Source organism: Staurois parvus, unplaced genomic scaffold (genome assembly GCF_062004578.1).
Source record: "Staurois parvus isolate SC_StPar_1 unplaced genomic scaffold, SC_StPar_1.0 ptg000209l, whole genome shotgun sequence".
In the NCBI taxonomy this organism is placed as follows: domain Eukaryota; kingdom Metazoa; phylum Chordata; class Amphibia; order Anura; family Ranidae; genus Staurois; species Staurois parvus.
In genome coordinates this window covers 2802522-2818790 of record NW_028318005.1, presented here as the reverse complement: position 1 = coordinate 2818790, position 16269 = coordinate 2802522, and the positions used below count along the sequence as shown (strand labels likewise).

Sequence of the window (16269 nt, the reverse complement as noted above, 5' to 3'; positions counted from 1 at the left end):
TTCCTAACAGCATGCTTTTTGTTATCATATGAGAACCACAGAACAGCTTATTGGCTCCCACTGTTGCTTCTTCGTCTCCCATTCTAAGCCTTTTGTAGAGGAACTGCAAGAGTCTATGATACTAGGTCAATTTCAGATACTTACGCTGCACGCATTTATATACAAATTATGTGTGAATGAATGCAAAACTGCATTAATGCTTGTCTTTAATATCTGCCAGGAGCTTCACACACAGGCCAATATCAGCATTTTATATCTGATGGATATGGAGTATGCTGAGTGGGTGAGGATTTTTCCATTTATTAAAAATAATTGGAGAGGATAGTCATTTCATTTAAATTTCCAAGATTATTAAAACAGTGGCTAATTTTTTAGTTTATATTACCAACAATAAAATTGATAAACAGCATCATAAATTACAAAGCACTCAATGTGATAAATACACTAGTTCTGTCCCCCACTATAATGTACAGCGCTGAGCAAACCTTTTAGCGCTATATAAATACTGTATAATAATAATAATAATAGTGTACCATTAAAAGGTACATTCTAAGGTTTTACATTTAACTACCTGATTACAGCAAATTCTTGAAACTAGCCCTATTATCAGTTTAAGGAAAGGTAAAAAAAAAAAAGCTATGGGGATTTCTAATATGGAAGAAGATAATGCACTGACCTGAGATTGCTACTTCATGTGTGGGAGAACCTCAGCTTAAAGGGCACTGTTGGTGCAGTCAAGCATCTGGGTAAACAGAAAACCTAATGCACACTAAGGACATGAACCTGAATGTGCAGTAATCATGAAAGCAGAGATGTATATACATTTGTGCATTTCATTGCTGTCAAAAAATATTGTGCCTCCTACCATCTCTGGATTCATTTACTATTTTACCATGCTGTTTTGTATTTCAGTCTGTTTATTGCGTTTTTATTTTTTTCATAAAAGTTGTCACAGAACACACGATCTAGGCATTTTAAGGTACCATGAAGTTATATCAGACCTTACATAGCAACATTCAAGAGCAGGGGCGGACTGACCATTCGAGCACTCGGGCACTGCCCGAGGTCAGTAGGGGGCCCCATGAAATGCCCCTGGTACCTTTTTTATAGGCTTTTTTTGAGTGTGGGCTAGGACACAGGGGTCCCATGATCCCCTATTGTCCTGGGGCCCCATGAGTCGTCAGTCCGCCCCTGTTCAAGAGCATCAGAAAAGCATGCCAGGTTAAGCTGTACAGAAAATGATTCATTACAATAGACCAAGCCCATTTCTGTTTAGGCATTGGTCCTTCAAATAGAATAATAAAAATAAAAAATATAACAAAAGGAAAGAGGAACAAAGAAAGGGAATGTACAGTAGTTTCTCAAAAATCTCATTAATCCAATGAAATAATGAATCCATGGATCCCAGATTTTCTTAAATTAATTTTGACTGTTTTGAAGAGTGCGTGTGAGTTTTTCATTGACATTTCACCATAGTTATCCCAGCTGCCAGCTGAATATTAATCATTTAGTAGATCTTGAGGGGTCAAATTAAGTTTTTTAAACAAACCACTCTAGTGATCTGGGGATATTAGTTTGTGTCATTGAATAAATCATATTGTAGATTCAGATCCAACATTTTTGGCCTTTGGAGCATTGCCACCATTGAGTTTATCATACATAGATATCACTTATCTCAGTTGTACCATTTCATTTTGAAGTATCAAAAATCTATGCAGTTACAAAAAAAGCCACTTCTTAACAACTGGTATTTGTTATGGGTCATGTATGCAACCCCTAAATCCTTTAATAAGCTAGATATCATGATTTTGGTTCTACTTAGAATACACATAAAAATTAAAAAGTAAATACATACAGTAATATATGTAATGCCCTATATATTATTAACGCTATTGGTTACCTTAAAGCAAGCCTGTCAGGTAATTTACACTCACTTATCCAGCATCCTAACTCTTTTCCATCATTGGAGTCTCCATAAGACTTATTGACATTTGACACAGAGAGTACTGGATGTCTCTTTCTCCATATTGTGGTTACATCCCCCAAACCTTACATAACTGCTGAATCCAATAGTGACATAGGGGTCATAGTATGAAACCAGTGCAGGGTCCATCCACACAACATGGGAAGCTGGCATCCAACACTCCTGGAACTCTTGAATTCCAAGGGTCCTTTAAAGGCCACAGTGTTGGAAAAGAGAGAAGGTAGGAAACTTAGGTCACCAGAAAGCTTTTCTACAAGTAACTTTCAGCAAGATTTTTGTTGTAAGCTGACAGGGTTACTTTAAAAGAACTTTTATTCCATTTCATACAAACATATTTTATCAGAAGTACAATAAGGACAACAATGAAGTAAGAATGTTTTCAACCAAGGTTTGAAGGTTTCAAGGTTTGAAGGTTTGGTTCGGCAAAGGGGTTGAGCTAAAACTGGAATGGAAATCTAGTGCAGCTATGCATGGTAGCCAATCAGCTTCTAACTTCAACTTGCTCAATTAAGATTTGCCAAAACACCTAGAAGCTGATTGATTACCATGCACAGTTGCACCAGATTTTGCACTCTCCAGTTTTAGTAAATCAACCCTAAACAACGAACTGCCCAAAGTTACTTGATTGGTATTGATGCCCACAGACTGGTTGTCCAATCTATTCAGCTGTGCTCCTAGTTAATTTTTAATTTTATCTTGGAAGGACTAATTCCTTGTTTTTAGGTTAAGTAGCAGAAAGAATAAGAATGTATATATTTATGATTAAATAAAACAAGTCTAAACCATTACTTGACACTTCTTTATTGTGCTATTTATTTTGATAGTACCACAAATATAAAATAACAATTACAAAAATTCTGCAAACTTGTAATACCCACCACATGGTAGCACTACCATCAATGATCTATAGCTGTGTATTCAAGGTTCATATTCCTATTTAACACTCTTTACAACTATCATTCAATTTGGTGTGGTGAACACGCAGTTTACCAATTACTTGAATTGAGGTGCGGGTCAGATTGAATCATCTGATGCATCAGGTGTATGGTATAGCTATTAACATTGGTCCACTTTACCTAACTAATCATGCTTCAAAAATATATGTTTCCTCTGATACGGACAGTCCTATATTTGTTTGTAAATGCCAAATATTTTCAGTTCAAACTGATCAAGAAATGAATGCTGAATGCCAGGTAAACAACACAGGTAAAAAAACACACATAGAAGCTGTTGTACCTTCCACATAGCCTCGCTGCATCTGGAGGGGCAAAGGACCTGATTTTTCCTTGCTGGAGTTAAGCTGGGTACACATGGCCCGAATATTGACCGGTTTAGTGGGAACTGTCTGACATTTTGAACATGTGTACAGCTGTCCTTCCAACAGAAGGGATATGTTAGAAAACCAGCATCCAATCAGTGCTTGCAGCCAATGGTCCCCCTGTCAGAACACAAAGTCAGAGGTGGCTGTACTAACATACTAACATCGCTCAGTAAATATAGCAACCTCTCAGGTTTTTTTTGTTCAGCCCGCTGGGTTGAACGAAAAAAAAACTGCATGTGTGAACCGTCCATTAAGCAACAGTTAAAGGTATTGCCTCTCCTTCAGACTATGACTGGACAGTGAAAGGAGAAGCACCAGACTGATATGCTCATCTACCAGTCTAACCTTTGCTGCACAGGGGGTTATAGGAGACTGATAGCAGGACTTACATGGCTTCGTTAAGAAAATAACAATTTACCTATGCAAGAATAAATACAGAGCTGCATTAAATTGTGTCTTTTGTATCTACAGTCATGGACATAAATATTGGCACCCCTGCATTTCTGTCAAATAACGCACCACTTTGCCCAGAAAATTGTTGCAATTACAAATGTTTAGGCATTCTCATGTTTATTTCTTTTGTTTGTATTGGTATGACACAAAAAATTGAAGAAACAAAAAGCCTAATCTGACACATTCCATGCAAAAACCCCAAAAATAGGCTGGACAAAATTATTGGCACCCTCAATTTAATATTTGGTAACACACCTCTTGGAAAAAATAACTGAAATTAATTGCTTCCTGTAACTATCAGTGAGTTTCCTACACCTCTCTTTTGGAATTTTGGACCACTCTTCTTTCGCCAACTGCTCCTGGACTCTCAGATTGGAAAGGTTCCTTTACCCAACTGCTGTTTTGAGATCTTTCCACAGTAGCTCAATGAGATTTAGATCTGGACTCCTTGCTGGCCAGTTCAGTACTCTCCAGCGTTTTGTCTTAAACCATTTCTGGGTGCATTTTGCTGTGGGTCATTGTCCTGCTGTAAAACCCATGACTTCTAACAGACATCCAACACTCTGACACTGGGCTCTACATTGCACCCCAGAATTCTTTGGCAGTCTTCAGATTTCATAATACCATGCACACAGTCATGACACCCAGTGCCTGAAGCAGCAAAGCAACCCCAAAACATCAGTAACCTCCACCATGTTTGACTGTAGGGACTGTATTCTTTTCTTTAAAGGCCTCATTTCTTTTTCTGAAAACAGGATACTGATGGGCTTTACCAAAAAGCTGTAATTTTGTTTTGTGTTTCCACAGTACATTCTCCCAAAATGATTTCGGCTTCCTCAGATAAGTTTTGGCAAACTCAAATCTGGCTTTTTTATATTTCTGTGTCAGCAGTGGGGTCCTCCATGGTCTCTCTTTTTATTCAGATTGCGACATGTTGTGTAAGCTGACACAGTTGTGCCCTGTGCCTGAAGGTCAGCTTAAATTTGTCTGGAAGTTTATCGAGGTTCTTTATCAACCATTCGAACAATCCTTCGTTGCAATCATTGAGCATTTTTTTCTCTTTCGTCCACGTCTAGGGAGATTAGCTACAGTGTCATGGGCTTTAAACTTCTTGACAATGTTGCAAACAGTGGACACAGGAACATTAAAATTTGTTAATTGATACAGGTGAGTTTAATTACAAATTACAAGAGCATCACAACTTGGAATGCAATTATTTCTTACAATTTTGAGAAGGTGCCAAAACTTTTGTTCAGTTCATTTTTGGGTTTTGTGTGGAATGTGCCAAATATGGCTTTTTGTTTTTCCACTTTTTTGTGTCATACCAATACAAACAAAATAAATAAACACGAGAATGCCTAAAGATTTGCAATTTTCTGGGTGAAGTGGTACATTATCTGACAGAAATGCAGGGGTGCCAATATTTTTAGCTATGTCTGTAGCTGGAATTCAACTGTAAGTATAAGCCTTGTCTTATCTTTAGGACCTGGATAGCTGTGATCCAGGTTTACTAATAGTTTCAATATGTAGAAGAATCCAAAACTGGAACAACTGCACTCTGGAAAAACCATCCGCTGTATTCGTACAGTAACATCTTAAAAACAGCACTTTAACACCATGTGGGCTGAAAGAAAGAGGTCAACACATTTCATGCCATCTTAGCACTTATTCATGATTTAATAGTTTCAATACCCTACTATGCAGGCATTATTATTGATGGTTACCAATTACTGATTCTCCTTGAAATTGTGAGACTAGGGTATATGGAGCATATTAAATTGTTAAAAAAGGTTTGATCGGTTAAACTGTTTTTTGTATTCATACAATTTTCAGTTTTATTACCTTATATACTAACACAACAATTTAAAGAAGGCAACTTATTTTTTATTTGAAAAAAAAATAAAAGACTACAAACTTATCTATAGGCATTTTTCATTTTCCTTTCAGCCTTCATCATTAACAATCTTATTTCATTACTATCTTCCTATTCCTCTAAGGAATTCACTCTGGTTAGGGGAAGGAGGCATGCAGTGCTTGAACACTCTGTGAACTAATCCCAGCCAGCAGCATGAATCGGCTGGTTGATTAAATGGGAGATACGTGTGGCAGAACATTTCACAATTGCCTCGCTATTTCTCCTGACATCATTCAGAGGTCAAGCCTCAATCTAAGTGAATCTGACAAATTAATATTGTTAGACTGTTCTAAATAAATTAGTAATCAGTTTCTGAACAAGGGCCACATTAGTTGAAGACCCAAGCACAGATCTCATTAGGGGTCACAGGGTGTGTCGAAAAGCAGTGGTGACCATACCCAGCCCATATGCTACTAAGAGTGATGGAAAGTCAGAGATCTGCTTGTCCTTTTTTTATTATTTGTGGCCAAAATTCACCTAGAACCTTCAACCATGATGGTTGAATACAGCATAGCATAGAGAGGTAACAATTTTGATTTGTCAATTGTACCAGAAACAGCAATGCCACAAACCAAGATGTTAAATAATATTCTTCCTCTGCTAAAATAGCCAGCAGTAACAAATTAGATTCTGACACATTTCATGCTAGGCACAAAGAAAGCACTGTGCCTGGTGCAAAATATGTCACAATAGAACTTGTTCCTGCTGCCTATTGTAAAAACGGAAGAATATTACTTTGCATCTTGGTACACAGCATTTTTGTTGCTGATACTATTGATTGCTTCAGTAGAGACGAGCCAAGCCAAACCAGCACCTGAGATCAAACACCTAGGCATGAAGACTGCTTCTACAAACATTTGTGAAAGAATGGGTCACTCTCAGGAGCTCAGTGAATTCAAGTGTACTACCGTGATAGGTTGCTACCTGTGCAAAAGTCCATCCGTGACATCTCCTTGCTACTAAATATTCCACTGTCAACTGTTAGTGGTATTATAACAAAGTGGAAGCAACTGGGAACAACAACAATTCAGCCACAAAGTGGTAAGCCATGTAAAATGATAGAGTGGGGCCAGCGCATACTAAAGCGCACAGTGCGCAGAAGTTGCCAACTATCTGCAGAGTCAATAGCTAAAGATCTCCAAACTTTTGTGTATCTTTCAGATTAGCACAACAACAGTGTGTAGAGAGCTTCATGGAATGGGTTTCCATGACCGAGCAGCTGCATCCAAGCCTTACATCACCAAGTGCAATGCAAAGCGTCGGATGCAGTGGTGTAAATCACGCTGCCACTGGGCTCTAGAGCAGTGGAGTGACAAATTTACGCTTCTCTGTCTGGCAATCTGATGAACATGTCTGGGTTTGGCGGTTGCCAGGAGAACGATACTTGCCTGACTGCATTGTGCCAAGTGTAAAGTTTGGTGGAGGGGGGATTATGGTGTGGGGTTGTTTTCAGGGATTGGACTTGGCCCTTTAGTTCCAGTGAAGGGAACTCTTAAGGCATCAGCATACCAAGACATTTTGGACAATTTCATGCTCCCAACTTTGTGGGAACAGTTTGGGGATGGCCCCTTCCTGTTCCAACATGACTGCACACCAGTGCACAAAGCAAGGTCCATAAAGACGTGGATAAGCGAGTTTTGTGTGGAGCAACTTGACTGGCCTGCACAGAGTCCTAACTTAAACCCAATAGAACACCTTTGGGATGAATTAGAGTGGACACTGCGAGCCAGGCCTTCTCGTCGAATATCAGTACCTGACCTCACAAATGCGCTTCTGGAAGAATGGTCAAACATTCATATAGACACACTCCTAACCAATGTGGACAGACTTCCCAGAAGAGTTGAAGCTGTTATAGCTGCAAAGGGTGGGCCAACTCAATATTGAACCCTATGGACTAAGACTGGGATGCCATTAAAGTTCATGTGCGTGTAAAGGCAGGCATTCCAATACTTTTGGCAATATAGTGTATATTTTTGTCTGTACTGTCCCATTTTAGGATGTAAGCTATATTGTGTCTCTGCCACCCCTTAACATCACATGCTTTTAACTGAGAAATGAAATTCAAAAGAATATAACAAATCTATTTGTGTATCTAACTCAGACCTACTCTGCTGTGAACATTTTGAGATGGAGAAGTGGCAACAAATTGGTCATAATATGAGGATTCTTCAAAACGTTTCCTCGCTTTTTAAAACTCTATTATACACTGCTAAAAAAATTAAAGGAACACTTTTTAATCAGAGTATAGCATCAAATCAATTAAACTCCTGGGATATTGATCTGGTCAGTTAAGTGGCAGAGAGGGTTATTAATCAGTTTCAGCTGCTTTGGTGTTAATGAAATTCACAACAGGCTAACAATGAGAAGACCCCAAAACAGGAATGGTTTGACAGGTGGAGGCCACTGACATTTTATTCCCTACTCATCTTTTTTTGTTTTTCACTAGTTTTGCATTTGGCTAAAGTCAGTGTCACTACTGGTAGCATGAGGTGATACCTGAACCCTACAGAGGTTGCACAGGTAGTCCAACTCCTCCAGGATGGCACATCAATACTTGTCATTGCCAGAAGGTTTGCTGTGTCTCCCAGCACAGCCTCAAGAGCATGGAGGAGATTCCAGGAGACAGGCAGTTACTCTAGGAGAGCTGGACAGGACCGTAGAAAGTCCTTAAGCCAACAGCAGGACTGGTATCTGTTCCTTTGTGCACGGAGGAACAGGATGAGCACTGCCAGAGCCCTACTAAATTACCTCCAGCAGACTACTGGTGTGAATGTCTCTGACCAAACAATCAGAAACAGACTTCATGAGGGTGGCCTGAGGGCCCAATGTCCTCTAGTGGGCCCTGTGCTCACTGCTCGGCACCATAGAACTCGATTGGCATTTTCCATTGAACACCAGAATTGGCAGGTCCTCCACTGGAACCCTGTGCTTTTCACAGATGAGCGCAGGTTCACCCTGAGCACATGTGACAGGGTACTGGAGAAGCCGAGGAGAACGTTATGTTGACTGTAGCTTCGTTCAGCATAACCGTTTTGGTGGTGGGTAAGTAATGGTCTGGGGAGGCATATCCATGGAGGGACACACAGACCTCTACAGGCTAGACAATGGCACCCTGACTGCCATTAGGTATTGGAATGAAATCCTTGGACTCATTGACAGACCCTACGCTGGTGCAGTAGGTCCTGGGTTCCTCCTGGTGCATGACAATGCCCGGTGGCGAGGGTATGCAGGCAGTTCCTGGAGAATGAAGGAACTGATACCATTGAATGGCCCTCATGCCCGTCTGACCTAAATCCAATAGAACATCTCTGGGATATCATGTTTTGGTCCATCTGATGCTGTCAGGTTGCAGCTCAGACCGTCCAGGAGCTCTGTGATGCCCTCGTCCAAATCTGGGAGGAAATACCCCAGGACACCATCCGTCGTCTTATATGGAGCGTTCCCCAACATTTTCAGGCATGCATACAAGCATGTGGGGGCCATACAAACTACTGAGTGCCACTTTGAGTTGCTGCAATTAAATTTCAGCAAAATGTTCTAGCCTGCTGCATCATTTCTTCACTTTGATTTTCGGGGTGTCTTTGAATTCAGTCCTCTGTAGGTTGATAATTTTAATTTCCATCAAATGATGGGGCATCCTTATGTTCCTAACACATTTCCCAGTCCATATCAGGATATATATCCAGCATGATTTTTTTCTCTATTGAGATCTGATGTGTTTTCAAAGTGTGCCTTTAATTTTTTTGAGCAGTGTATATATAAAAAGTGCGGAAACTTTTTGAAGTTCGTATTAGTAATTCTACTACATGTAGTTGAATGAGGCATGGAATCCAAAAAAATAAGCTGTTATAAAAATGTCCTATAATTTCCAAATATAAATTCAAACAACTTTTATTTCAAACAATACACCCACATACCATATACACCACCCATACACCCATATACCATATACACCCTTACACCATATAGCATATACACCCATACACCATATAGCAAAAATGCCAGTTGACCATTTTAATCACTACTCATACACATAAATGCAAGTTATTACCAAATAATCTCTCAATGCTGTCTTCTTGCAATCTAACTGAGCATAAATATTTCAAGAAAGAATATATGTAAATGGCAGTTATCACCATATGCTCCCCTGATCTTATAGCAAACTAACCAACCTTTCCAACAAGACTTTCTTCGTTGACATGCATAAAAAATGACTCCTATGTGTACTTGAGCAAGTAGCAGTAAATAGCTGAAGATAGCAACACAGCGTAACATTTCCTTAGGTCCATGTCTCTATGTCTGGGGTACTTATACAGATAACTTCTGTTTCTCTACAAGGTTGTGTTTACTAAAAGCCACAAAAAACTCTGTATAGTCACATGTCTCTAATGAATCATTTTCAGTGAATGTAAAAAGCAAGCACGTGCAAGGAATAATGATGGTGTGCCCTAATATTGTGCCCACAGCTGCAAATCAGGAACTTTCTTTTGCAGGGCTAAAATTAGCTAACTGAAACTTGACTGGTTACTTTTGGGGGCTCTTAGTATTATCTTACTAAAACAAAATATATGTACAGAATTTGATTCTTAGCTACCCTGTCCTCAGCTCTGTCTAACCAACCCACAAACCTCTCTTGAAACCAACCAATCTTGTCAATTAGAAAACATAATTTACATCATCTTACTTATAATTATTTTCATCACAACCATGTATAAATAGTAATTTATAAAACTGTAAAAACAAACAGGAGAACTCAAACGCCTAGTGCATTACCAAAAACAATTATTGGAAACCAAATGCCAAAAACTCATAGATGTACTGAAAATGAAGCATTGTATATCACTGTATTCTGATTCAGCAATGGGGCAGTGCCACTTGGCCTGAACAGTCACTCAAATTGGAAGGCTTAGGCATTTTGGAGTATGCACCCCTTTCTTAGAGCTTAAAAATGTAAACTGTAAAATAATACACAAATTCTTTTATTTTCTATAGTGGCCAGGACACTCAATTAGGCAAATATGGATGTAATAGTATTTACATTACGTTAACTAGAGATTAATAATGGAGTCATAAAATCTGTGATTTACAGTTATCCTGAGTGAAGAATGTAAGGTTCCCTAAAATCTCCTATATCCATGTCACCAATTTATATAAAAAAACTCCCAAACCAGCATCAAGATTATTTATTTATAAATATGAACTTCTAAAAGTAAAGATATATACAGTACATACTAAGCAGATACAAATACAGTGTTATATTACCTAATTTGCACCAAAAAAAAAGAATCACAGATAAAAATGATCATTTTATGTTTATAAATCATATTCTATTTACTTTGCACTTGTTTTTTTTTTTATGGCATAATCTAGAATATGGTTCCCTTTCCTTTTGGATTACTGGGGTTGATTTACTAAAAGCAAATACTGTTCACTTTGCAGGGAAGTTACACTTTGCAATGGAATTTTCCTCAGGGCGTGAATCAGGGGGGAAGCTCTGCTGACTTCTGTCATCCAATCATGTGCAAAGAAAATACTGTTTTTTTTTATTTTCCTAGTGCTTGATTGGATATTCTTTGTATTAGGAAATTTCACCACTTACTAAGCTCTGGAGAAAAATCCTTTGCAAAGTGATCAGCCTATTTGCCTTTAGTAAATCAACCTCACTGTTTAAACCTATTTAGGTACACAAGTTGTAACTGAATTACAAAATTGTGAATTACTGACCAATCAAACACAAAAAAGTAGCTGATGGAAGTCATCATGGTAATAAATAAAATCACAATATACTGTATTTTGCAAAATCACACTTCTTACTTGACATTACATATTTAAATTAAATAAATAAATACAGTCTATGGTTCTAATATTTTTATTTTATGGTGAGAAAAGGTTAATAAAATTGTGTAAAATAATTATTATAATGTGTCTATTATTTTTTTACCTGTGGGATCAATTCTGGTAGCATTTTTCTTAGAGATGGAAAATTATCACAGGTATCAATTGCTTATTTTGTAAACGTCTCATTCAGATTTAGAAATCATGTAGAAACCCAGATTATAGTAAAGTTAAGGAAGAATTCCAGTCATAACTAACACTAAACCTACTCCCACCCCCATTCTAAAGCTATGCTAACCATGTAAAGAAAAAAATCACTATACTTACCTATACTGAAGCAACTCCGGTTCGGGCCCAGGCTGAGTTGTCAGTGGCGGCTTCTGTGTGTGGGAGAGACAGCTGACAACAGATGCCCCATAGTAAGTCCATGGTTGACATCATCTCCTAGGCATTTCCCAGCCGTTGTTGACTTTCTCTCCTGCACAGAAGCCACCATTGGAGACTGAACTGGAACAGCTTCAGTATAGGTAAGTATAGTGATCTTTTTTTACAGGGTTTAATAGAATAGATTTAGAATGGGGCTGGGAGTAGGTTTAGTGTTAGTTAGGTAATGACTGTAATTCCCCTTTATAGTATATTTATGCTAGTCGAACACATATGTTTGCCTCCCACACACAGATTGGGTTTAAAGGGAGACTCTATCTAAAATACTTTTAGCTACATAACACAAAATGCACTTTACAGTATTTCTGCTCATTGGAAATTGTGCGTGCTGGTATAATTATCATATATAACAAAACACCTGGTATCTATCTGCCTGCATAGGTATCAGCCTCAGTTCAATACCTGTATTACCTTGGAATACAATCTCACTTCAGGGCTGCTGTAAAAATATGGATAGAACCACCTACATATTACCTAATTTGGACTAGACTACATCTATCACACAATTAAGATATGAAGCTATTGATCCATAAACTAAAAGCAAACAAATCTATTATAGTTTTCATTTTATCTAGAAAATGCTCAAGAAACCATTGAGGTTGATTTACTAAAAGTGGAGAACGCAAAATCCGGTGCGTGGCCAATCAGCTTCTAACTTCAGCTTGTTCAATTATGCTTTGGTCATAAAACCTGGAAGCTGACTGGTTTCTATGCAGAGCTGCACTGGATTTTGCACTCTCCGGTTCTCCTAAATCAACACCATAGTGATTGTGCCATAAAGTGAGACCATATTACAGTAAACCACACCTAGAAATATATTAAAATGAATATTTACACTCCGTGTGCACACAAGGGTAGAGTTATTAAAAATGGTGCACTCAGAATCTGGTGCAGCTGTGCATGGTAGCCATCAGCTTCTAACTTCAGCTTGTTCAATAAAGCTTTGACAAAAGAACCTGGAAGCTGATTGGTTTCTATGCTGAGCTGCACCAGTTTATGCACTCTCCATTTTTAGTAAATAACCCCTACAGTGTGTAATTGTATCTACTAATTAATATTGAGAGTATAGGTTTAAAAATTCTAATTTTATAAAATAAAGTGTAATTTTAAGTTTAGATATCAACAATTGCCTGCATCCAACTGGATGGTTGAAGAGAAAAAAAGATATGCTACACCAACATACATAACTACTTTTATTAAATTACCCCATGTTGTTTATTTTGGTCTATGTATGCATTTTTGCTTCTTTTTGCAATGCTACATTATTTAATCTAATGTACTCAAAGCATTTTTTTCATTAAAAAAAAGAAAAAAAACTATATTATTGACCAGAGGGACCTGTGCAGCACTTAACATTGTAGGCAACTCACCCAAATGTCATGCTTTCTTGCCTCCTCCATTTTTGAAGCAAAAAAAGGATATGCTACACTAACAGACATAACTATTTTTATTAAATCACCCCATGTTGTTAATATTTAGTTTGAGTCGTAATGCTGCATACTTTAATCCAATGTGCTCAAAGAATTTTTTTTTTCCTAAAAGAAAAAAAACAGCCAAACTATATTAATGAACAGAAGGAACTGTCCAGCACTTTACATCATAGACAAATGTCATCCTTCCTTACCTCCTCCATTCTTGTAGCAAAGGTATGGAAACCTCCACACATTTCCCAGCCCGATAATTTCCCCTGCCACAGACAGCACAAATTCCACTTTGTTATTCCAGTGGCCCCTTTCATTGACTTTCTTGTCGTTGCTGTGGACCAGGTTGGAACTTGAAGCTTCAGCATCCAAAGCATCCTCAGGTTTCCCATTAATGACAGGGATAGTCTTTTCAGCTGTCATGATTCTTGCTTAACCTGTCAATGTGAAAGGAGATTTACCCTTCGATGACATGATAAACCTATTAAAATCTTTGTTTCTCAATAATAAACATTAAGTGTCCTGTAAAATAATTAAACGTGAAGTCACCAATGTAAACACATTTTATAACCAATTTAACCAATTAGAGTCCCTGGCTGGTTAATGAACACACTTTGTCAATGAGTTTTTAGCTGTTTTGCACCAATAAGACAACGTTAAATTTTAAAGCATGTATTGTCATTCTTATGTGCATTGTTTGTGATTATATTGTATAGGAGAGAACCAACTGTTAAATGTCTCTGGCTGTTGTGTTGCATTTATGAGAGGCACAAGTTTATAGAATAATAGCTGTGTTATAGTTTCCTATAAAATACTAGATTACCCCATACCCAATATGCATCTCTACACCCCATGCATGTTTTAGGCTACTGAGATGTGTTTGTGTTTACAGATTTTCTTTGCTGCTCTTACGATGTTCAAGATCTAAGGATTGAGCTAACAGAATGCTCGTCAACAGTCAACTGAATTTAGCAAAAAACAGATATTAAATCACACTTACCCCAATATTTTTTCAACGAGAGGATAATAGTGGATGGTAGCAATGATGTTACTGTTCACATTACCCATAAAATGGATAATTTGCAAATGTTCTGTCTTTGCAGGAGTGATGTGATAGCAGCCTCCTCCTGTTCACTCCCCCTCCTCATCCTCCCCCTCTCCCAGACTATCCATCTCACTCTGTAGCTCTCTAATCTAGTGAATATATCTAAGGTGCTCAATGGTTAAACACGAAGCACTCTTTTTCTTTATTGGTTTAATACCTTTGTATGACAGGCAAGAATTCTTTATTTACATTTTATAACAGCACATGTTCAGTACTGGTTGCTGAATCCACATGGTTCAGTGTGTGGCTTGCTCTAATTCTGATCTGATGTAATGTAAACATTACAGGAGGCAACTTACATACCCACATGGATGAAAAATATATTTGAAATATATTTTAAAAATATTGTTCCCAAATATATTGCCATATATTTAAAATGCTACAATTTTGGCCATATTCAATATAGTTCAAAATATATTTCAATAAATATATATATATATATATATATATATATATTGTATATATATATATATATATATATATATATATATGTATCTCTCTCTCTATATATATATATATATATATATATATATATAATCTATCTATATATATATACACTGCATGTTGAAAATGCGTTTTTATTACAAAATATAAGAAACATATTTTTAAAAATACATTTCAAATATACTGTATGTCTTTAAAAGTACAAATCTACATTTTTGGAATGCATTTACAGATAAATGTAAAAATATATGTTAAAATGACTTTTTTATATGTTAAAAAAAATCTGAAGGATATATTTTTTAAAAATATATTGTTTAAAGTATATTTTTTTTATATATTCTTCACATTTTTTTTAACATATAAAAAAGTTATTTTAACATATATTTTTACATATATATGTAAATGCATTCCAAAAATGTAGACTTGTATTTTTAAAGACATACAGTATATTTGAAATGAAATATTTTTCATATATTGTGTAATAAAAATGCATTTCAACATGCAGTATATCAGTATATATATATATATATATATATATATATATATATATATTTATTTTTTTTTTTTTTTTTTTTTTTTTTTTAATTTATTGAAATATATTTTGAAATATATTGAATATGGCCAAAATGGTAGCATTTTGAATATATGGCAATATATTTGGGAAGAATATTTTAAAAATATATTTCAAATATATTTTTCTTCCATATGGGTACCCATTGCACATGTAGTCCAAAATACATATGTATGAAGGGCTTGTCAAGGCTTCAATCTAGAGTATTTAGTTTTTGTTTTGTTAAGATTAAGTATTGCTTTACATATTTGATCTTAAAGAGTATCTAAACCCAAAACTAAGAAGTTAATATATTGCAACTACTTTCAATCAATCCATTGTATCCATGGAGGGAGCATTGGTTGCCACACTAGGTTCCTCTACTGATGAAAGCGAAATTCCCCCAGAAACGTGCATTTCTCTGTACAGGCGTTCGGGTGTGATGTCATCCAGGAGGTATGTAGGCATTGACAGTGGCAGCTTTTCAGGTGGCGGAGTCAGTGGAGTTATCCCAGAGCTGCAATGAGCATCCCATCCAGCTCGGCTGGGCTTCCCCAGCACTCTTGAGCCTCAGAGCGGATGGAAGGAAGATAATGTTGTCTGTGATTCTAGTTCAGTTCTCAAGTGACAAGCGCACTACCTTTCTGATAAGATCCACAGGAGTTTTCAGTACTTGCTAAAAATGTTCTTGAAAAATTAAAACTAATGCAACCACCATACCTAAGGGCTGGTGAACTGCACTATATTAAAATGTGGTTCTTGGGTTCAGAAATAGTATAGTATAGTATTATTATTAT

At 37.0% G+C, this 16269-nt stretch overlaps 1 protein-coding gene across 1 annotated transcript in view; it reads right to left on the bottom strand.

The window, feature by feature from the left end:
• Nucleotides 1–14507, bottom strand: part of SLC6A11 (solute carrier family 6 member 11) — a 340299-nt gene extending 325792 nt beyond the window's left edge. The window contains exons 1-2 of the mRNA XM_089678690.1: nucleotides 14374–14507; nucleotides 13577–13810 (exon numbers count right to left, since the gene is read on the bottom strand). Of these exons, the coding sequence (XP_089534816.1) occupies nucleotides 13577–13796 (220 nt within the window). The 5' untranslated portion in view covers nucleotides 13797–13810; nucleotides 14374–14507. The remainder of the gene's footprint in view (nucleotides 1–13576; nucleotides 13811–14373) is intronic.
• Nucleotides 14508–16269: the final 1762 nt, after the last annotated feature.